The sequence below is a fragment of the Podarcis liolepis genome (genome assembly GCF_965112155.1).
Source record: "Podarcis liolepis genome assembly, chromosome: 5".
NCBI classification, from domain to species: domain Eukaryota; kingdom Metazoa; phylum Chordata; class Lepidosauria; order Squamata; family Lacertidae; genus Podarcis; species Podarcis liolepis.
Window position 1 is genome coordinate 761,904 of NC_139556.1, and position 23,707 is coordinate 785,610.

Consider the following 23,707-nt stretch of genomic DNA (forward strand, 5'->3'; position numbering starts at 1 on the left):
TTACTCTACAAGGTCAAAAAGTTTTTGGGGATCCATAGGAGGAGGATAAATGACTTCATCTATGTAACTCCGATTACAGTATGCATAGGCAGTTGAAAGGTGGATGAAGGCCTCGAGGTTCTGTATCTGGTGGGCCAACTTCAGGAGCTGTTTTGTTCCCATGACGTTTAACAGAAGGGCTTGCCTGGTTAAGAAAGCATTAAAAGGTTATTAAGAAGTCTTGTTGGCATGACCATCTAAGTAAGCATTAATAGAGCTACTTCAGATGTTTAAGGGGAACACGAAGAAAAGTAAGCGATGCAGCCCGCACTTCCTTCCATGTTTCTGGATCTTGGGTGAGATCTGGAAGTCACTGGTGCTGCTCCTTTTCTTGTAACTTAGGATGTGCCTATATCTCTGTGGTATTCTACAACCTTGTCTGCAGAACACCCTGGGTTCATCCATGCCACCTTATCAAAGGATCTCAGCTGTCAGAGCAGGGTGGGACCTCTTTTGAGCTAGAGAGGAGATGCTGCAAATCAAACATTGGGCAACATGGTCTTACATAAAAGGTTGTCTGCTCAAGACTCCCCCAAAGAAACACTGCTTTGGGTTAGGTGCAAAGTTGGAATTGTCTTTGTACCTCATGATCTAAAGTACTGTGATATTAGTTCATTGAGAATGCTTAGTGAAAAGTTTGGATGAAAAGCTAACAGAATGAAAACATGTACTTTCCCTTTCCTTCTCGATGGAAAACTGTTCAGATATTTTTTTAAAAATCTGTAGACTACTGACTATAAGTGTATGTTTATAACTGAGCAGGAATTCCTTATGTTGTTATTTGTAATGTGTGGCTATTTTTATTTATTGCAACTCATTGTTCCCGGAAGGAAGGAAGGGGTGATTTTCTTGATACAGAAGATCAGGAGTGTTTGCCATGACCAAGCACTGTCCACCCTTTAAAGTTCAGTGTCTGAGTGCAGAACTCCCAAACTGATGTTTGCTCTGATTCAGTTTTAAAGAACGAGTTTTCAAAGGGAAAGCTTGGGACAAAAAAAGGAGAAGAAACTCAGACCTGGAGTTTTAAAGCACAACAAAAGGTAAGTGTGGATAATCCCTAAGTGAATGTATGTACTCTTGTAACTCTTTTCAAAGTGAAATTCACCATAGTACTGAAGTCACACTTACTAGGAAAGTGTCCCATTGAGCTCAGTAGTTTTACTTCTAAGTAAACCTGATTAGGACTGTGGGGTAAGAAACACAAAGGAAAAGCAAGCATAACATACCTCAGTGGCTCATCAAAGCGAACTGTTGCAGCACAATGGAAGACAATGTTAACTTCGGAGAGGAGCTCCTGAGCATCCTCAGGAGCAATGGCCAGATTTGGCTGGGTAAGTTCAGCATTGATTGGTTTAATCTTCTCATAGAAGTTTGGCCACACTTTTCTGACTCTGTCAAACACCTAAACACAAACACAAAACACAGATAAGTGAGAAGGAGGACATGGAACCAGGCAGACCTTCTTGGTAGTGGTGCCCACCCTGCGGAACGCCCTCCCTCAGATGTCAAGGGAATAAACAACTATCTGACTTTTAGAAGGCAGCCCTGTTTAGGGAAATTTTTAATGTTTGATGTTTTATTATGCTTTTATATTTGTTGGAAGCTGCCCCGAGTGGCTGGGGCCAACCAGTAAGATGGTTGGGGTACAAATAATAAAATTATTTTATTGTAAACAATGAGGCTCAGCCAAATGCTTTCTCCATATATTTATCCACAAAAATGTTACATATAAAACCATTCTTTTCTGAGCCTGCTAAAAACATTTTTCTTCAGACAAGCCTACCCAGATGCTTAGGAAGTTGAGGGAATACCATCAAGAGGTGTATAAATTTTATGAAATAAATAAATAAAAAGAACACGAGAAGACAACAGATAAATTCAACTCAAATCACATAATGATTCCACATTTCAGTGGAAGTTCAGAGGCATTGTAGGGAATTAAAGATGGTGGGTAGGTGCGAATGGAGCATTGTCCAGATTGCATCACCCTCTGTGTTGCAGTGCTTAGTGTGTTAGACTAAGGCTTGGGGAGACCAGTATTCAAATCCCTCACTTGACCATGAAACTCACCAGGTGACTCTGGGCCAGTCTGTCTCTCAACCTAGCTGACCTCACAGTGTTGTTGTTAGGATAAAATGGGGGCACCAAGAACCTTTTAGGTCCTTGGAGAAAAAGGGAGGATATAATTGCAATAAGAACAACAATGCATCTGCTCTGCTTACATGACAGGTTTCCCGAATACAAAATTGCTGACTATTCCTAATGATAGGGATATGTGTATTCTGAGACCAAAAATAGAAAATAAAAATTGGCACCCAACCAATTCAAATTCTGCACCAACAAAAACTGAATGATGCATATGCCATTTTGCATAATTTATTCTAGTTTTACCAGTCTGGGGGCAGAGGGACACACTAAAAGCACCCACCAGAAATATTACTCAGTCACATCTCTGTCTACAGACATTTCAGTAAATATTCGAAGAAGGTAGAGATTCTCAGGATAAATTCTGTCCACCACTGCAGGCAACAACTGTGGGTAGCCTATGGGTACTTCCAGGTAGGAGCTCAATATTGTAAATGGATTGTTCTCAACATTTTTTTTTAAAACTTACTGGATTTTTTTAAAAAAATAATAATACTGGTGATTAAATGGTGCTTGTGTGTAGAAAATGGGCTGGCATTTTTATGACAACATCATGTAGAGGCTGCAAAAAATAAAGCCCATCCACAATAACGCCCATCTTGAAACACTTTATACATGAAAAATCAGCTTCACCACTGTATGCAAGCTTCAGGCAGTTATGCAAACTCAGCTTTACCCTTTGCCTCTTTGCTATCTCATTTCTTTTGCCATTTCTTTTCCACTTAAGCAAACATAGCAGAAATTTATTAAGCCTACTTAGAATAATTAATTGCTGCTTCTGAATAACTGAGCTATAAACAGGTTTTGATTAGATTTAGTGTTAGGGTGTGCTTGTTCAAAAAGGTAGAGATGCCACTTTCAGTAAACAAAAAGCTGATTATTCCTAAAGCATAAAGAACAGCAGTAAGTAGCATGAGGCACTGACACAGTTTCAGTGTTGTCTGGGGTCAGCAGCATAGGTTATCCTGTTCAAGCAGGTACTTAGGCTCTGCTTTTAAATAGTTATTTGTTTGTTTGTTTGTTTGTTTGTTTGTTTACCGCCCTATACCCGCAGGTCTCAGGGTGGTTCACAGAATAACATCAGAATATAAAACCACAAAATATATAATCAAAATAAAAACAACAACAACCCAATAACCCCCCCAACACATTTTAAGCCATTTTCCTTATTGGATGCCAGTACTATGACTTAATCACACAGTTCTGAATTAGAAATGTACACCATTTGCTTTTTAAACAGAGCTGAATATCTGTTTCAAGCACATATTTAAAGCTCTGGGCCTAGTAAAACTTCCTGTGCAAGAAAAGGGGTGGGGGAGTTTGTCAGTCCTAGAATCAGATTCAGTAGAACAGATAAGGATCAAAAGGAAATATTTTTTCACTACTCTGCCCTCCCCACCTACCAATCAGATCACAGGTCACAGCACTGCCAAAAGAAAAACATGAATCTGCGGCACAGATCCTTTGGGATACTCTTTATTTTAACAAGGGATCCCTTCAAAATCATCATCAAATCATGTCACCTCTGCAACCACAGTAAACTGATGGAGGATTTGTTTTGTAGAGAGAGAGAGGTTTGGAAGAAAGATTCTTTAATTCTCATAGCAGAGTTAAACACAATGGTAATTGCTTCAAGCACACTAAGATTTTACATCTGCTCTCATCCACCTTTAAACAAATGTTCCCCATGAAAATACTTAAGCTAGAATAAATCAAAGATTAATAGAATCATAGAGTTGGAAGAGACCACAAGGGCCATCAAGTCCAACCCCCTGCCAAGCAGGAAACACCATCAGAGCACTCCTGACATATGGTTGTCAAGCCTCTGCTTAAAGACCTCCAAAAAAGGAGACTCCACCACACTCCTTGGCAGCAAATTCCACTGTCGAACAGCTCTTACTGTCAGGAAGTTCTTCCTAATGTTTAGGTGGAATCTTCTTTCTTGTAGTTTGGATCCATTGCTCCGTGTCCGCTTCTCTGGAGCAGCAGAAAACAACCTTTCTCCCTCCTCTATGTGACATCCTTTTATATATTTGAACATGGCTATCATATCACCCCTTAACCTCCTCTTCTCCAGGCTAAACATGCCCAGCTCCCTTAGCCGTTCCTCATAAGGCATCGTTTCCAGGCCTTTGACCATTTTGGTTGCCCTCCTCTGGACACGTTCCAGTTTGTCAGTGTCCTTCTTGAATTGTGGTGCCCGGAACTGGACACAGTACTCCAGGTGAGGTCTGACCAGAGCAGAATACAGTGTCACTATTACTTCCCTTGATCTATACTCCTATTGATGCAGCCCAGAATTGCATTGGCTTTTTTAGCTGCCGCGTCACACGGTTGGCTCATGTCAAGTTTGTGGTCAACCAAGACTCCTAGATCCTTTTCACATGTACTGCTCTCAAGCCAGGTGTCCCCCATCTTGTATTTGTGCCTCTCATTTTTTTTGCCCAAGTGCAATACTTTACATTTCTCCCTGTTAAAATTCATCTTGTTTGTTTTTGCCCAGTTCTCTAATCTGTCAAGGTCGTTTTGAAGTGTGATCCTGTCCTCTGGGGTGTTAGCCACCCCTCCCAGTTTGGTGTCATCTGCAAATTTGATCAGGATGCCCTTGAGTCCATCATCCAAGTCGTTGATAAAGATGTTGAATAAGACCGGGCCCAAGACAGAACCCTGTGGCACCCCTTAAAAATAAATAAATCTGCAGGCATCTATAAGAAAGCATTCTACAAGAATAAATTATAGTGGCACACCAGGTGATATACAAAGAATAAGATGAAAGCATACTGTATTAAATAGCTTGTAGTTGCTGATCTGGAAATTTTATTCAGGTAATGATCATTCAGGTATGAAGAAAGAAAGAGAGACTATTTTGAAGCAGTGTTAAATTTCATTATGAAAAGATGCAACTTACAAAACATTGTGGATAGGGTCCAAAGAACTCAACAGCATGATGGCCACAGCAGGAGTTTGCTTGTAAATAAATGTTTCCAGAACAATTATTAACTCAATTAAAGGCAATTGAGTTAAGGCAGAAATGCATCAAGAATAATCTGCTCAAATATTTTTTCTCTCTAATTACTGCTGCTTCTTAAACTTATCTTCCAAGGAAAGGGGCAAAGACATAAGGAAATATTACACATATGGCCTAGAGGCCTCATCAGTGCTGTTTGGCAATTCTGCAGAACCTTTGAACTTGACCGGAGGGTCTTCTGAAGTTGTCCACAGTGCATGTCACTCTAAACCTACCGGAAAACCCTGAAGTCAGTCTTTGTATGTTTCTCTGGCCCTTGTCTGCTTTCTTTTGCTATGTAAACTCCCTGAAATGACCTCTTGCAGAAGTTAAGCACTACAGCCTAATGGCCTATCCAGGCGTTTGCAGAACTGTAAACTTAAAGAACAGTGGGGCTCTCTCTGGATAGAGCAGCTGGGACTCTGAAAGAGCAGGCAAGGGAGTTTCTTTTGTTTTGGCTGCTTCTTGAACTGCTGAGCTGAGAGCCCAGCAAAAACAGTGTTGACCAATGTACTAAGAGGTCTTGATTTCCAGGGAGAGAGATATTTTGGCAGGCAGCATTTTCTCACATCCCTAGAGAGCTAATTAATTTTATTTGCAGAAATGTTCATACCACCAACATTAAGAACACATATGGTGGCCAGCAGCAGAAGATCAACAATAAAGTTGCATTAATGAAATCACAGAGGAAACCTCTCTGTTGTAGAGCAGGACCAGAGGGCTTGCATCTGATGGTGGGTCTCAAAAATAGATTAGGAAGCTGTTGGCATGCTGCCCACCCTGCGGCACAGCATCCTCTCTGACTGAGGTAGTTTCAAGCTTGGTGTTGGAGGAACCCTACATGATTATGCTGTGTGACTGAAAAGAAGATCCCTCATTCATGGATCTTCAGCTAACTCTCTAAACAACTGTGGTGCTAAATTTTCAGATACTGCTGCCTGCCATCCTCTTCCAATCCAGCCATGAACTGGTTACCCTGATAATCTTTCCCAGTGCTTTGCAACTATTATTCTCACAGCTGCAAGCATGGAAATTATTAACTCCTGATTTACCTGGTTGATCTCCCGGTAATGGCAGATGGGAGCTCTTTCAGCTGAAAGAGCCCCAGTGCAGTGAAGCAAGGGGAGACAGCAAGAGTGAGGCGGTAACCCGAAAGAAACCTCAGATTGGGCATTCTGAGGACCTGGTGATTCGGTAGGTGCCTTTTAGTGACTCCCCCACTCCACGGTAAGCTCGTAAGAGCCCCGAGAGTGAGTGGGGTCGGAGACACGGCACATCGGAAATGACTGCTTCCATCACAGTGCGAAGCTCCGAGTCTGGCGATCGTGAGCAGCCAATTCCTTAAAAAAAAAAAAGGACTTAAAATTTGGAACTGTAAGTAAAGGATAAAGTTCAAATTTGACCAAGATTGGAAGAGAAAAGGGATTTAAAAACGGAGGTCGATCCCTTTTGTTGAATTAAAGTAGAGTCGGTAAATGAGGACCGAAGCCTCAAGAATAAAAAGACTCTGAAAGTTTGCAAGCTCAATATAATGCCCCCCCCTTCTGCAGGGGGGAGGGGAAAAAAACCTATTTTAAATTTTAAACCCTGCGAGACTGTGAATTACTGTAAAGAAGTTCCTTCATTCTGCAGCGGACCTCCTGGTAGGGAAAGGCTAGACTCCATTGTGACGTCACAATGGAAGAGGAAACATTCGACTTTCGTTTCCATTGATTCTATTACTTTATATCCTGCTGCTGTCTGGACTCATTTTAAAGTAGCTAAAGAAGTATCTGTTACTGTTGCTAAACTCCAAAAGGGATTTGAAATTTTTTCCTTATTTTTACAGCCTGTCTTTTTACAATAAGGAACAGGAGGGCTGCTGGCTGCCTGGGCTGGCATCTGTGGGACTGGTGGTGGGAATCTGTTTTTCTCTCTCACTCCACTAAGCTGTGAGACTGACCTTGAAATTCCTGAGCAATGATGTGTGCTGAAAAAGCAGATAAGGGAGTGGCTCTAAAAGTGCCTTTGAGGAATCGGTAATGCTTTTATTGAGTGAAATTAGAGACAAAGGGCTTGTCATTAGTGGTGGGAAGAAAAAATCCTTAAATAAGAGACACGAGGGAATGATTAATGGACTTCAATGTCTGTAGACTAATGCACAAAGCATGGGAAATAAACAAGATGAGCTTGAGCTCTTGGTACAGCAAACTAAATATGACATAATAGGCATCACTGAAACCTGGTGGGATTGGAATGATATTCCCACGATTGGAATGTGATAATAGGGGGATACAATCTATTTCAGAGAAACAGACCAGACAAGAAAGGAGGAGGAGTGGCGTTATATGTCAGAGATGTGTATACCTGTGAAGAGATCCAAGATTTAGAACCTCAAAGCCAAAGTGAGAGCATTTGGGTCAAAATTAAGGGAGAGAAGAATAACAGAGACCTCATTGTGGGAGTTTACTATAGATCCCCAAGCCAAACGGCGGACATAGATGATGCCTTCCTGGAACAGATGGCCAAGCATGCAAAAGGAAGGGAGATAGTAGTAATGGGGGACTTCAATTACCCGGATATTTGTTGGATGTCAAACTCAGCCAAGAGCATAAGGTCAAACAGATTCCTCACTGGCCTTGCAGACAACTTCATTGTCCAGAAAGTGGGAGAAGCAACAAGAGGAACAGCCATTTTAGATCTGGTCCTAAGCAATGTTGATGACCTGGTTAGTGGGGTAGAAGTGGAAGGATCATTAGGCGCGAGTGATCATGCTCTTCTGAAGTTTACTATACCGGAAAGGAGCAGCCAAGCATACTAGGACTCAATTTCTTGACTTTAAGAAAGCCGACTTCATAAAACTTAGGGAAGTGCTGGGTGAGATCCCATGGACAGTAATACTAAAAGGAAAGGGAGTTCATGATGGCTGGGAGTTTGTTAAGAGGGAGATAGTAAAAGCACAACTTCAGGCAATACCAATGAGACAGAAACATGGAAGGTGCTTAAGAAGCCAGGGTGGCTATCTAAAGAACTTTTAACTGAGTTAAGATTAAGAAAGGATGTGTACAAAAATGGAAAAGGGGGGAAACCACCAAAGAGGAATTCAAACAAATAGCCAGCACATGTAGACACAAAGTCAGAAAAGCTAAAGCACAGAATGAACTCAGGCTTGCTAGAGAGGTTAAAAGCAACAAAAAAGGCTTTTATGGGTATGTCCGTAGCAAAAGGAAGAACAAAGAAAACAGTGGGGTCACTCAGAGGAGAAGGTGGTGAAATGCAAACAGGGGACACAGAAAGGGCTGAACTCCTCAATGCCTTCTTTGCCTCAGTCTTCTCCGATAAAGAAAACAATGCCCGACCTGAAGAATTTGGAGCAAATGATTCAGCAGAGGAAACACAGCCCAGAATAACTAAGGAGATAGTACAAGAATACACAAAGTCAGAAAAGCTAAAGCACAGAATGAACTCAGGCTAGTTTAGATGTTTTCAAGTCTCCAGGGCCAGATGAACTGCATCCAAGAGTATTAAAAGAACTGGCAGATGTGATCTCAGAACCACTGGCAGTCATCTTTGAGAATTCCTGGAGAACAGGCGAAGTCCCGGCAGACTGGAGGAGGGCAAACGTTGTCCCTATTTTCAAAAAGGGGAAGAGAGAACCGAAATAATTACCGCCCAGTCAGTCTGACATCAATACCAGGGAAGATTCTGGAGCAGATCATTAAGCAAACAGTCTGTGAGCACCTAGAAAGGAATGCTGTGATCACCAATAGTCAGCATGGATTTCTGAAAAATAAGTCATGTCAGACTAACCTGATCTCGTTTTTTGACAGAATTACAAGTCTAGTAGATGAAGGGAACGCAGTGGATATAGCCTACCTTGATTTCAGCAAGGCATTTGACAAGGTGCCCCATGATATTCTTGTAAAGAAGCTGGTAAAATGTGGTCTTGACTATGCTACCACTCAATTGATTTGTAACTGGCTGACTGACCGAACCCAAAGGGTGCTCATCAATGGTTCCTCTTCATCCTGGAGAAGAGTGACTAGTGGGGTGCCACAGGGTTCTGTCTTGCGCCCGGTCTTATTCAACATCTTTATCAACGACTTGAATGATGGACTCAAGGGCATCCTGATCAAATTTGCAGATGACACCAAACTGGGAGGGGTGGCTAACACCCCAGAGGACAGGATCACACTTCAAAACGACCTTGACAGATTAGAGAACTGGGCCAAAACAAACAAGATGAATTTTAACAGGGAGAAATGTAAAGTATTGCACTTGGGCAAAAAAAATGAGAGGCACAAATACAAGATGGGGGACACCTGGCTTGAGAGCAGTACATGTGAAAAGGATCTAGGAGTCTTGGTTGACCACAAACTTGACATGAGCCAAACGTGTGACGTGGCAGCTAAAAAAGCCAATGCAATCCTGGGCTGCATCAATAGGAGTATAGCATCTAGATCAAGGGAAGTAATAGTGCCACTGTATTCTGCTCTGGTCAGACCTCACCTGGAGTACTGTGTCCAGTTCTGGGCACCACAATTCAAGAAGGACACGGACAAACTGGAACGTGTCCATAGGAGGGCAACCAAAATGGTTAAAGGCCTGGAAACGATGCCTTATGAGGAGCGGCTAAGGGAGCTGGGCATGTTTAGCCTGGAGAAGAGGAGGTTAAGGGGTGATATGATAGCCATGTTCAAATATATAAAAGGATGTCACATAGAGGAGGGAGAAAGGTTGTTTTCTGCTGCTCCAGAGAAGCGGACACAGAGCAATGGATCCAAACTACAAGAAAGAAGATTCCACCTAAACATTAGGAAGAACTTCCTGACAGTAAGAGCTGTTCGACAGTGGAATTTGCTGCCAAGGAGTGTGGTGGAGTCTCCTACTTTGGAGGTCTTTAAGCAGAGGCTTGACAACCATATGTCAGGAGTGCTCTGATGGTGTTTCCTGCTTGGCAGGGGGTTGGACTCGATGACCCTCTTCCAACTCTATGATTCTATGATCTTCAAAGACGAGGAGGGAAGATACATTGAGTGGAAATTACAGCACAAGGTGATAAATATTTGTTACTGGGAATCTGTATGATGGCAAATCAGAATTCTTTAAGAACTTGGAAACAAGTCTTTTGGAACACTTTGATTACAAATTAATTTTAATGGGAGATTTGAATGGAGTGGCATCTACTTTAATGGACAGAACACAGAGACACAAAATACTGAATGCTGGCAGATTACCTAAGGCTTTCTTTGAAATAACTGATAAATTCGTCCTGTCAGACATATGGAGAGTTAGGAATCCAACTGAAAAAGACTTCCCTTTTTTTTAGGTGCAAAGCATTCATTCTCGAGAATCGATTATTTATGGATATCCAGAGACTTGGTTCCTAAAGTATCAAAAATGGAAATTTGCCCTAAAACCTGCTCAGATCATAATGCAGCTTTTATGGAATTGAAAACGTCCTTACAGGTTTCTTTCAGATGGAAAATGAATGATGATTTGTTGAGGAGTACCCAAATTGTAAATAAAGCCCCAAAAGCCCTAAAAGACTATTTTGAAATCAATATGAACCAGGGAATGGAAACAAGGGTAATGAGAGGATTTCTCATTCAACAAAATTCAGTTAGGAGAAGGATACAGAATGAGAAAAAAGATGAAATTTTAGAACTAAAAGATAAAGAGAAGAGGCAACCCGAAGAATTTGCAAACACAAAAGGAAATTAAAGCCTTACAGCCTCAGTACTCACAGATTATTAACCAAGAAATAGAATGGAAATTAATGAGGATGAGACAAAGGAACTTTGAATTTGCAAATAAATGTGGGAAACTTTTAGCTTGGCAATTAAAAAAGAGGCAAAAACAAAGTACTATTACAAGTATAACGGAAGGAAAGTCTGTGGAGAACCCTGTGGACACAAGAAGATGTATTACAAACAACTGTATAAAAAGAAGAAAGAAGATCACACTAAAATTGAGCAATTTATTAGAACTAACGGTTTGCAGAAGATTCCCGAGGGTAAAAATATCCTACTAAATGACCTAATTACAAGACAGGAAGTGGAATACACAATAAACTCAAGGCGACTTGGCAAGGCCCTAGGACCAGATGGTCTATCAGCAAAATATTACAAGATACTGAAAGACTGGCTTATTCAACCACTGTTAGAAGTTTGCAATAAAATTATAGGAGGGGGCAGACCACCTAAAACCTGGAAGGAAGCCTATATTACTCTGATTCCAAAACAAGATCAAGATACAGTGGTGCCTCGCAAGACGAAATTAATTCATTCCGCAAGTCTCTTCGTCTTGCGAGTTTTTCGTCTTGCGATGCACGGTTTCCCATAGGAATGCATTGAAAATCAATTAATGCGTTCCTAGGGAAACCGCCTTCAGACCAGGTCCGGGGACAGTCTGTCCCCGGCTCTTCTGAAGGCTGGGGGGGGGGACAAGGGCTTTTCTTCCCACCCCCAGCATTTAAAAAACCCCGGGACAGCGGAGGACTTCTCCGCTGTCCGGGCGATCTTAAAATGCTGGCAGGCAGAATTTTAAAATCGCCCCGGGACAGCGGAGGACTTCTCCGCTGTCCGGGGCGATTTAAAAGCCCCTGGGAAGGCAGGCAGGGGGACAAAGACTTTCGCCCCCCGCCCGCCTTCAGAAGGTGTCCCCGCCCCGCCGCCCGGCTTCGGAGCATCGTTCCGAAGCCCGGCGGCGGCGGGAGGAGGCGTTCCCGCCCCACCGCCCAGCTTCGGAGAAGGTCCGAGGACAGTGGGGAAGACGCGCTGTGCTTCCCCGCTGTCCCGGATATTTCCCTATGGGCTGTCGTCTTGCGAAGCAAGCCCATAGGGAAATTCGTCTTGCGAAGCGCCTCCAAAACGGAAAACCCTTTCGTCTAGCGGGTTTTCCGTCTTGCAAGGCGTTCGTCTTGCGAGGTACCACTGTAGATCCAATGTCAATAATTACAGACCAATCTCCCTACTTAATGTGGATTATAATTTTTTTGCAAATATACTGGCCAACAGGCTAAAGAAGTTTATGTCGGAATATATCCATAAGGACCAGGCAGGGTTTCTGCCTGGAAGACATATGAAAGATAATATTAGGAACATTGTAGACGTTTTGGAAAAGTTGGAAGCAAGAAAGAACTGTAAAGCAATGTTAATGCAGAGAAAGCCTTTGACAATGTATCCTGGAGTTTCATGTCACATAACTTAGAAAGTATGGGGGTTGGTCAAGAGTTTTTAAATGGGATTAATGTGATCTATCATGAACAAAGAGCTAAAATTATAGTAAATAATGTGGTATCAGAGGAAATTAGAATTGAGAAGGGAACCAGGCAAGGGCGCCCACTTTCCCCTCTGCTGTTTATTTCAGTCCTTGAGGTCTTGTTAAGTATGATAAGAAAAGATGAACAAATTAAAGGTATTGTAGTAGGATATAAACAGTATAAATTAAAAGCCTGATGACTTAGTATTGACATTACAGGATCCAGACTCCAGTGCAGTAAAAGCAGTGGAGATGATACAGGAATTCGGACAGGTGGCGGGATTTAAGTTAAACAAGAGCAAAACCGAAGTTTTAGAGAAAAATCTGGACAATGAGGAAAGAAAATTACTACAAGAAAAGACGGGCCTAGTCTTTGTGAAAAAGTCAAATATCTGGGAGTTAATTTGTCGGGGGGAAATTTGAACTTATATAAAGATAACTATGAGAAATTATAGAATGAAATTAAGAGAGATCTGGAGATCTGGTCGAATTTGAAATTGTCATTAATGGGCCGGATTTCAGTGGTTAAGATGAATGTATTGCCAAAGATGTTATTTTTGTTTCAAGCCCTCCCAATTATTGACAATGTGAAATGCTTTAAAGAATGGCAGAAAGCTTTATCTAGATTTAACTGGCAGGAGGAGAAACCCAGAATTAAATACAAATTACTAACGGATTCAGGAGAAAAAGGGGGATTTTCCCTGCCAGATTTGAAGATCTATTTTGAAGCAGCAGTGCTTTGCTGGATTAAGGAATGGATACAACTAGAGAATACTGATGTCTTAGATTTGGAGGGTATGATAAAGTAAAGGCCCATAATGCTTTTAAAAACCATGTAATTAGGAAATCTCTGTATAATGTGAGGATAAAATATAAAGATCTCTTAGAAAGGAAGACACCCAGATGGCTCTCACCAGTGGAGGCAAAGGCCCAGAAAAAGTTAAATATGGAAACCAAGTGGTTGAGATATTCAGACCTGCTATTGGAAGACAAAGAAGGTTATAAATTAAAACCATTTGATCAAATTAAAGATAAGATAAATTGGTTACATTATCACCAGATCAATGAATTGTATAAATTAGATAAGAAAAATGGTTTTGCTTCAGAAAAAACTAAGTTGGAAACAGAGTTGTTGGACCCTAAAGTTAAAAATTTGTCTAAAATGTATAATTTATTGTTGGAATGAACAAGGATGAACAAGTTAAATCTGTGATGATAGACTGGGCAAGATATGTGGGACACAACATAATGTTTGAAGACTGGGAAAGATTGTGGAAGAAAGGGGTCAAGTTCACTGCATGTACGGTATTAAAGGAAAATATTATGAAAATGATGTATAGATGGTATTTGACCCCTGTAAAATTAGCAAAGATTTACGACAACAGTGATAATTTATGTTGGAAATGTAAAGAAAAGGAGGGTACTTTTTATCATATGTGGTGGACCTGCCCCAAGGTGAAAGACTTCTGGGAGAAGATTTATAATGAACTGGGTAAAAATGTTGAAATATACATTTATTAAGAAACCAGAGGCCTTTCTTCTTGGAATAACAGGTTTAGAATTGCCCAGAAAAGATGTCAAATTGTTTTTGTATGGCACAACTGCAGCAAGAACCTTGTTAGCTAAGAATTGGAAAACTTAAGAAGTTCCAACAGTGGAGGAATGGCAGATGAAGATGATGGATTTTTCGGAGCTGGCCGACCTGACTGGAAGAGTCCGTGACCAGGAGGAGGAGGAGTACCAGGAGGATTGGAGGGAATTTAAAGATTATTTAGTTAAATGTGTTAAGATAATATAATTGGAAAAGCTTGCAAATATCAGATAGGTTTAGGATTTAATTATGTAATCTTAGGAATTAATATTGTAGTAGTTGGGAGTTACTCGTGCGTAATCCTTCTCCGTTTGAGCATCGGATTGCCTGGTTAAACCCTCTGGACTACGCAGCCCATATTTGCGTGGCTGCCCTTAGTCACTCATAGAATCTGACTGTGGGCGTTTCTTAAAGCGTTGCCAACATAAGAGTTGTTTATCGTTTCCGCCTCTCACTGCGCGGGAGTCTCCTGCGCAGGGTGGGCGTGGGCAGTGGGGTGCTTGGGCTCTCCTCGCTAACTTCCAACGAAGAGTCCTGGGGCCCCTGCACCTCCCTGTCCTGTTGCTCTCCTGTATCCCTGGTGTTACACTCATTCTCTTCCCCTTCTTCCCGGCTAAGTCTCCCTCTAGCGCTTGGACCTTCCCCTGCAGAATCAGAGACCCTCTCCTTCTCCCGTGCCTCTGATGGCAGTTCCCTGACATCCACCTCCCTCCCAGGGCCCCCTTCACTCCCCCTCCGACCCGGGTGCTCTATTGTGGCCTCTTCTCTGGTCGGCGAGCCAAGGAAACCCCTGAAAGAGCTCTCCTCCTCATCTGTGGGTGTGAACACCTCTTCCCACCTGCTAAGGTTCCCACCCAAGGAATGACTCTCTCAATCCGATTCTTCTTCGGATTCTGAAAACCCTTCAAAACTCTCTTCCTCCTCCATGGTGCCGAACTGTTCTTCCCAGAATCGCTCTAAGGGCTTGGGTTTATCTGGGAACCGTCGGTGGAACACTTCCACCATATGCTCGTCGCCCACTGCCTCTGCTGGCACCCACGTGTTTTCTGACCAGGACTCTCCTTCCCACGCCACCAAGTACTGCACCTGCCGCCCTCACCACCTTGAATCCACTATCTCTGCGGCCGAGCTCTGGTGTTCCCTCTCTTCTACCTGTGGTTGTGGCAAGACTTCTACCTCCCGCCCCTCGAATTCCCGCCCCTCTCTGTGTGGTGAGAGCAAGGACCTGTGGAACACGCGATGTATTTTCATGTTGTTGGGCAACCTGAGCTTGAACGCCACTGGGTTTATCTGTTGTATAACTTCAAACGGGCCCAGTCTTCTGGGCTGCAACTTCTTGCACCCTCCCTTAAAGGGTAACCCTTGAGTGGACAACCACACGCGATCCCCCACCCTAATGGATTCCCCTTCCCTCTGGTGTTTATCCGCTTGTTTCTTGTAACTGGCTTTAGCCCTTTCTAGGTTCATCTTGAGCTGTTGATGTAACGCTTCCATTTCTTCCACAAACTGTTCAGCTGCAGGCACACTCCAGCTCTGTTCCTCATTGCCCGGGAATGCCCTGGGATGACACCCATAATTGGCCAAGAATGGGCTCATTCCGGTGGACACATGTTCAGCGTTATTGTACGCAAATTCTGCTAACGCTAGTTTCTCTACCCAATCATTCTGCCTTTCGCTAACGTAGCAGCGTAAGTATTGCTGGAGTACACTGTTTGCCCTTTCCGCCTGCCCATTGGTTTCTGGGTGTCTCGCTGTCGAGAAGCTGACCTCGACTTGCAGTAGGCTCATGAGCTTCCTCCAGAACTGGGAAGTAAATTGTTTTCCGTGGTCAGATAAAACCCTCAAGGGGGCGCCATGCAGCCTGAAAATGTGTTCTACAAAAGTGGCACATTTTGGTTAGCAAGTCGACTACTACCATCACTGCTGTTTTTCCCCTCGATTTGGGCAAATCCGTCATGAAATCAATTGACACCACCTCCCAGGGTTTGTTTGGCGTGGGTAAGGGTTCCAGCAAACCTGCTGGCATCGTGCGTTCCCCTTTGGCCCTCTGGCAGCGGTCACACCCTCTTACATATTCCCGTACATCTTCCCTCACCCGTGGCCATCAAAATTGTCGGGTCACCAGCATCATGGTTTTGTGTTGCCCAAAATGCCCCGTTGTAGGGGTGTCATGTAGTTGTTTGAGTACCCTTCTTCTTAGAGCCTCCCCAGGTACGTACATCGCCCCCCTATAGTACAACACCCCTTCCTTCTCTTCAAACCCCTCTGGTGCTCCCCTCCCCTCTTGGAGTTCCCTGATTTTGGTCCGGGCGAATTCATCGTCCCTAGTGAGTCCTACCAGTTCTCTCGTGGTCACTAGAGTACCCCCACACACCCATCGGTCCTCAGGTATGACGTGGCGGGTCTCCGGCGGCCCTTCTCCTTCGAAGTACTCTGGTTTCCGCGAGAGAGCGTCTGCTCTCACGTTTTGCTTGCCGGGCACATACTGGATTTCAAAAGAAAACTTGGAAAACTCCTGCGCCCAGCGAATCTGTCTCTGGTTGAGCACCCGTGCTGTCCGCCAATATTCCAAGTTCTTGTGATCTGTGCAGACCTGGATCTTATGCTGTGCCCCTATCAGCAAATGGCGCCACCGACGAAAGGTGGCGTAAATTGCTAGCAGTTCTCGGTCGTACACGGTGTAGTTTTGTTCCGACTTGCTCAGCTTCCTCGAGAAAAAGGCGCACGGTTTCCATTCTTGCTGGTTCAGTCCTGGCTGCAACAGAACCGCCCCGAAGGCACTGTCTGACGCGTCCGTCTCCACCCTCATTGGTTTCTCCAAATCCAAATGTAGTAATTGTTCCTCCGACGCGAATGCCTTCTTCAATCTTTCAAAGGATTGCTGGGCTTCCTCCGTCCACACAATCTTTCTTTTACTACTGAGACAGTCCGTGATTGGGGCCGTCAAGTGTGCGAAGTTCTTGATGAACTTCCTGTAGAAATTGCCAAAACCTAGGAACCTCTGCACATCCTTTCGTGTCTTAGGGGTTTTCCACTCCAATATGGCTTGCACCTTGCTTGGGTCCATCGCTAAGCCTTTGTCAGATAACTTGTACCCCAGGAACTCCACCTCTCGGGCATGAAACTGACATTTCTCTAGCTTGACCCACAACTGGTGTTTCTGCAAACGTTGTAGCACTTCCCTGACATCTCTCACATGTTGCTCCTCATTTTCTGAATAAATCAAGACGTCGTCCAGGAATGCTACACAGTTCTTGTAAAGCAGAGACCCCAACACGTGGTGCATGAACGCTTGAAAACAGGCGGAGCCTGACTGTAATCCGAAAGGCATAACGAGATATTCAAAAGCCCCCAGGGGTGTGAACATGGTGGTCTTCCATTCATCCCCCTCTCTCATCCGGATTAAGTTGTAAGCCCCCCTCAGATCTAGCTTGGTGAAAATCTTTCCCTTCCTCACTCTCGTCAGAATGTCATCAATTCTGGGCATCGGGAAAGTCACAGGTTCTGACACCAAATTTACCCCCCTAAAGTCCATGACCAGCCTCGGTTTATCAGTGTCCTTTTTATCCACAAAGAATACTGGACTGCCCCCCACTGCCTTTGACTCTCTTATAAACCCTCTCTTTAGGTTCTTGTCGATAAAGTCCCATAACTCCTTCATCTCTCTGTCTGACATGGCATACAGCTTACCCACTGGCAGCTGCGCCCCAGGGAGCAAATTGATCTGGCAATCGAACGGCCTATGGGGTGGCAGTCTACCTGCCTCCTTTTCACTAAAAACCTCCTTCAGATCAGCATATTGTGGTGGCACCTTCCCTTTACCCTCCACTGCAGTGCTTGCCACTCTGGCTACGCTTATCCTTGGCGTTTCTCCTCCTAGGCAGTGCTGCAGGCAGTAGTCAGACCCAAAGCTGACGGTCATCTGATGCCACGCCACCACCGGATCATGTTGCGCTAACCAGCTCATCCCTCATATTATTGGGGGACCCGCTAATGAGGCAACGTGGAAGGCGATTGTCTCTGAGTGCCTAGACACTCTCATTCTCATCGGTGGGGTCTGGTGCGTAACTTCCCCCCCAACCAGTTCCCTCCCATCAATGGTGGTGACTTGCAGAGGTGCATCCAGAGGTAGCAGGTGAAGCTGATGCTCTAAGGCAAAGTCCCTGCTAAAAAAATTGCATGAGCTTCCTGAGTCCAGCATACCTTGAACCTTCACTGGGTGCCCATTTAGGAGTTCAAGCACCACCTCAATGACAATTGCTGCTCTAGGAGAATCTGGTTTGGGCACATTTATTGGTTGTGGGCTCGGCTGCTGTGCCCGCTGATTGGCAGCCAAGCGTTTCCGTTTCCCTGCTCCGGAGCTTGGGGTTCCTCCTCCTCGCCCCCCAGGCCTTTCTTTGTGGGCAGACTCTGGCAAAATGTCCTGGCTTTTGGCAAAGGAAACATTTCTTGGTCGTTTTTACATCCTTTCCCTCCTTTTTTCGACTCTCGCTGGCATTTGAAACTTCCTGGGCGCGCGCACCGCCTATTTCCATTGGCTCCGCCGGCGGGGAAGGCTGCCTAGGCATCCTAGGAATGCGGTAGTCATGACAACGCTGCTCTCTCCCTTCCCGCCTCTCCTGAGCCCGCGCTTCCTGTCTTACTCCAATCGCAAGGGCTGCCTTGGTCAGCTGGTCCATAGACTGCGGGTGGGGTGCGGGCGAAAGCTCATCTTTGACCGTTGGTGACAACCCCTCTTCAAATAGCATTTGTATGGGTTCCGAGTCCAGCTGCCACCCCAGACGATGAACAATCATGGCAAAACGTGACCAATAGTCTCTAACTGACCCTTCTCCCTGCTTACAGCTTAGCAGTTCCCGTTTGGTCACACTCTGTTGCACATCGCTACTGAACATAGCGTCCATCGCCTGAAAGAATTTCGATAGATCCTCCATGGCGTCATTCTGCGTCGCCATGAGCGGTCGAATCCACTCTCTCGCCCCGTCCTGAAAGTGCCCCACAATATAAGCAACTCTGGCTGCGTCATTTTCAAAATCATTTTTCTGCAGCTTCAAGGCATATTCTATTTCTGTTCTAAACGCCCCATACTCTTGAGGCTTTCCCCCAAACTTGTGCACCAGTCCCGGTACCTTCCTCGCTATGGGGGTGGGTTTCCCCTGAGCATCCAGCAACCGTCGTTCTTCCAGCCTCGCCGTCAGGATGGCTATGTGCTCTTCCAAATCGCGGTTTCTCTCCTCCAGCGATTGGCCTCCAGCCGCCCCTCCCGTGGCTCCTGCTCCTCCGGTCTTACTCATGATGCCCCCTTCTGCTTGTTGCGTACGAGCAACTTTCAGAGTCAGTCAGATTGCTGTAGTAGTTGGGAGTTACTCGTGCGTAATCCTGCTCCGTTTGAGCATCGGATTGCCTGGTTAAACCCTCCGGACTACGCAGCCCATATTTGCGTGGCTGCCCTTAGTCACTCGTAGAATCTGACTGTGGGCGTTTCTTAAAGCGTTGCCAACATAAGAGTTGTTTGACGCCCAATCGTCTCCGCCTCTCACTGCGCGGGAGTCTCCTGTGCAGGGTGGGCGTGGGCAGCGGGGTGCTTGGGCTCTCCTCACTAACTTCCAACGAAGAGTCCTGGAGCCCCTGCACCTCCCTGTCCCGTTGCTCTCCTGGATCCCTGGTGTTACACTCATTCTCTTCCCCTTCTTCCCGGCTAAGTCTCCCTCTAGCGCTTGGACCTTCCCCTGCAGAATCAGAGACCCTCTCCTTCTCCCATGCCTCTGATGGCAGTTCCCTGACAAATATGTTTAAAGCTAAAATAGAAAGAAAGAAAGATGCAAAGTGATTAAGTTAATTTTATGAGAAAAATGGCTTTGGAAAACTGTTAAAATGATACACACTGAAATTCAACTAGGGGGATTTGAGGAAGTCATTTAACAATGTCACTAAGCTTGGTTTAAATACGGTTAAGATTTATGTTTGTCTGTTTGTTTGGTTAAATTTTTTTGGAAAATCAATAATTTTTTGGGGGGGGGGAAATAAAATAAAATTATTAACTCCTTATGTAAAATCTGAGCCTCAGTAGCTGGAAATAAAGATAATGAAGCCAACTGAAGATAAGGGATTATTACTTGTCCTGTTCGGTATTATATAGTGGAGAATGGCAGCAGGGGAGTCAGGTGCACCAAGTTGCCTCCAACATTGTGGGAGCTGGTCACGCATGTGCGACGTCACACACGTGCCACCGCCACCCAACCTGGCCAGGCCAATTTGGCCCGCCACCACCCCACCACCAGCTGCCTTACCTTTGGTGGAGGATGTCCCAGTGAGAAGACACTTCCTGCTGGTGCATCTTTGACAGAGAGCACCAGAGCGCTTTCCTGGAAGGTGCTCTGGCGTTCCTCAAAGGACGTGCCAGGTGAAGATGCTTCCCCCTGACAGGTCCTTTGGAGGACTGCAGTGGAATCTGGGGGGGGGGCTTCTTGACAATATTGGGGGCCCTGGCACTGGTGGGGGGGTTGTGACAGGACTCACCAGAACAGAGCACCAGCAACTATGTTGTACTGACACCCTTGATCAAGATATACCAGCATCTCATATTTTTTTTACAAAACCCCCCACTCACCACTATTTGATACATGCAGATATAAAATATATTCAAAAGAAACTAATATTGATACCACAAATGCTAAAGTGAAAAAAACACCCTACCACATATTGTATAGTTAGTTTTTTCATTCACAGCCTCTCCGATGTCTTGGAGAGAGGCTGTTACAAACAAGCTGAAGTTTCACATCTGAGAATTTGCTGCGACTGAAACCAACACAAGCCGTTGTTGAGTCCATCCATACACAATCTTAATGGATAGTTACTCCAAGGTCAGATTCCCATGCCACTTTAAAATTGCATTGCCATTGTTTTCTGACACTGGCATATTTGAGAAGTATGGAGAACTCACCTACAGATTGATATTGCATTTAAAATAAAATACCATCCCACCAGTCCTGTATATTCTGGGTTCTCTGTGAGGAGATGCCAGCTAGACATTGCATGCAAGGTGCTAAAATGAGATGAGCAGAGGGCAATGGAGATTCAATCCAGCTCCCTCACTACCTACTGCCTTTACAGACTTCGGCTTTCCATGCGTATGTGGTCTAGTATCTGACCACGGGACATTATTAAAGCAAGACTCCTATTGGGGATTTCAGTGACTAATGGCCAACATATCTATGGTGAAATGATGTAGATTATATGGGAAATAGGGGCATGGTAACCCTGAGGTGCCGAGGCTCAAGACACTGCTGCCATAGATTCCCATATAAAGTTAAATGTCTTACCTTACACTTCACCATATCCTGCACTCTCTCTTGCGTTGATTGTCCAGACTTGGGTCTCACAAGAATATAAATGCTTTTCACATCAGGGCTGCAATACAACAGCTTTTCCACTAGCACTTTGCCCATAAAACCTGTGGCTCCAGTAACAAGTACTGACTTTCCATTGTAGTAGGATGCAATTGATGACATGTTGCTTTCAGTTTCCAGCTTCTTTGTGGAGGTATCTAGCAGAAAGATGGAATAATGCAATGTGTTAGATGTCTGAAAATTCTGGATCATGGTTCGGAGTAGTATTGGCACTGTTTAGGCCACTGATGGCCAAACTTGGCGCTCCAGCTGTTTTGGGACTACAACTCCCATCATCCCTAGCTAACAGGACCAGTGGTCAGGGATGATGGGAACTGTAGTCCTAAAACAGCTGGAGGGTGAAGTTTGGCCATCACTGGTTTAGGCCGTACCTTCTGCTAAAATTAGAGGACTGCGAAGAAGAAAATTCTATATTAACAGAAGAGCAGGCTGGTTTTAAGAAATGAAGATCAACTACAGAGAACCACTATCTAAACCACTATCTCAAGGCAATTTACATTTAAAATGATTAAAAACAGAGAGAAAAACTCCCAAACCCAAATACATTTAAAACAAGACTAAAACAAAGGATTTCTCTTTCTAAAACAATATAGTACAGAGCTCGACACAGGAGCCATGAAGGTCAATCACTCATCCTCCCACCCACAAGGTCAGGGGTGGGGGGTGGATTCAGCCTGTCCTGCTCCAACACCCCTGGAACCAATGCCACTGGTAAATCCCTGGCCTGGCTGCAGGGCATGGTGAAAGTTCCTGTGGGGCACAGGAGCGGACCAGAGGGTAGCAGTCTTCACTCCGGTTCGCTCCCAGCCCTTAGGGCTCATCCACACTTATCTATTGTCCCACACTTTCTAGGCACAGGTCAGCACTTCAAAGCACCATGTCCAAGCATTTTTTGGCAGGTATTGGCACTTTCCCCGCAAAAACCCACTCTTTATTGCTGAATCAGAGGAAATGGCAATCCATGAATTGCATTTGTTCTGATTGAAGAGTAAAGAGTGGATTTTTGTGGGGAAAGTGCTGGGCCAAAAAATAAAAAGTGTTCTTACATGGTGCTTTGAAGTGCCTAGAAAAGTGGCAGAAAAGGAAGTCTGGAAGTCTGCCATTCCCTAGAATGGCAAGGTATTTTGTATATTCCATTCACACTAGTTTGCATGGACGACCTGTGTGGGCAGAGAAAGGTCCATTCATCTGAGCACACCATTTGATTATACATTTTACCTTTAGAAAAAAAACCAGTTTTGAAAAATCAGTTGCACTAAAATGATTTTTAAATTCCAGTGTTAAAAAAATGGGGCAAGGAAGACACAAAATTGAAAAAAAATATGATTGTATAAATGGAACAGCATACACACACACACACGTGCACACATATAAAAATTGTAAGATTGATTTTAAAATGTAGCTAAAATGAGTCTGAATGGAAAGGTAACAGCTGAAGTTATGTCAACAGAGATGCAGGATAAGCTCAAATGCCTAATAAATCACTGCACACCATCAAAATCAAGTCTCTTAAGAAGAAGAAAATTGCAGTGCAAAGATAACCTGACTGCTAATACCTTCTTACAACAGTTTATTTCTTAACAATTACATTAAACCAGGGTCATTCAAATGCTGCCATAAATATTATATTTCTGTATACACTATTATATTTCTTATACATATCCCATTTTTGAATAAATAATTGTCTTGTGTTGCCTCTTAGTCTATTGGTCAATTGTGCCATTTCTGCATATTCCTGTAATTTGCCTTGCCAATCTGATAAAGTTGGAACTTTTCCCCCCTTTCCAATTCATTGCAACCAGTGTTCAGACTGCAGCCGTGGCATATAGGAAGATTTCTCGTAATTCTTTTGGGTTTTGGGGGGGGGGGGAATTTGGAACCTAAAATACCCATTAGGAAGGCCTCTGGCTTTTTTAAGAATGTTAACGTAAGATCTTTTTCAGCTCATCATAAAGAAGATTCCAAAACTCACAGATCTTTCTGCATGTCCACCACATGTGGTACATATCTCCTTTACTTTCACCGCACCGCTAACAGTTATTCGATATTTTTTTAAAATGTATTTTTTATTAAAGATTTTCTTGATTTACCGAAGTATGTGTAATGTGTAATGTATGTATTTTTTCCATGTCATCATCATCAACCTTTTATTCGACCGTCAGTCAGAAAAAAGTACATTTGTCATTTTTACAGTTTCATTTGTTGAGACATTAGGAAGAAAAGGGGGAAAGGGGTGGAGGGGAGGAAAGATGGGTGGGGGTGGGGTCGGGTGGC

At 44.0% G+C, this 23,707-nt stretch overlaps 1 protein-coding gene across 8 annotated transcripts in view; it reads right to left on the minus strand.

Annotated features, from left to right (window-relative positions):
- FAR2 (fatty acyl-CoA reductase 2) overlaps positions 1 to 23,707 on the minus strand; it is a 101,213-nt gene that overhangs the window by 23,759 nt on the left and 53,747 nt on the right. For all 8 annotated transcript variants that reach the window (XM_083503431.1, XM_083503430.1, XM_083503434.1 and 5 more), the window contains exons 2-4: positions 21,347 to 21,570; positions 1,266 to 1,441; positions 5 to 184 (exon numbers count right to left, since the gene is read on the minus strand). In XM_083503431.1, coding sequence (XP_083359557.1) covers positions 5 to 184; positions 1,266 to 1,441; positions 21,347 to 21,535 — 545 coding nt within the window. In that variant the 5' untranslated portion in view covers positions 21,536 to 21,570. The remainder of the gene's footprint in view (positions 1 to 4; positions 185 to 1,265; positions 1,442 to 21,346; positions 21,571 to 23,707) is intronic.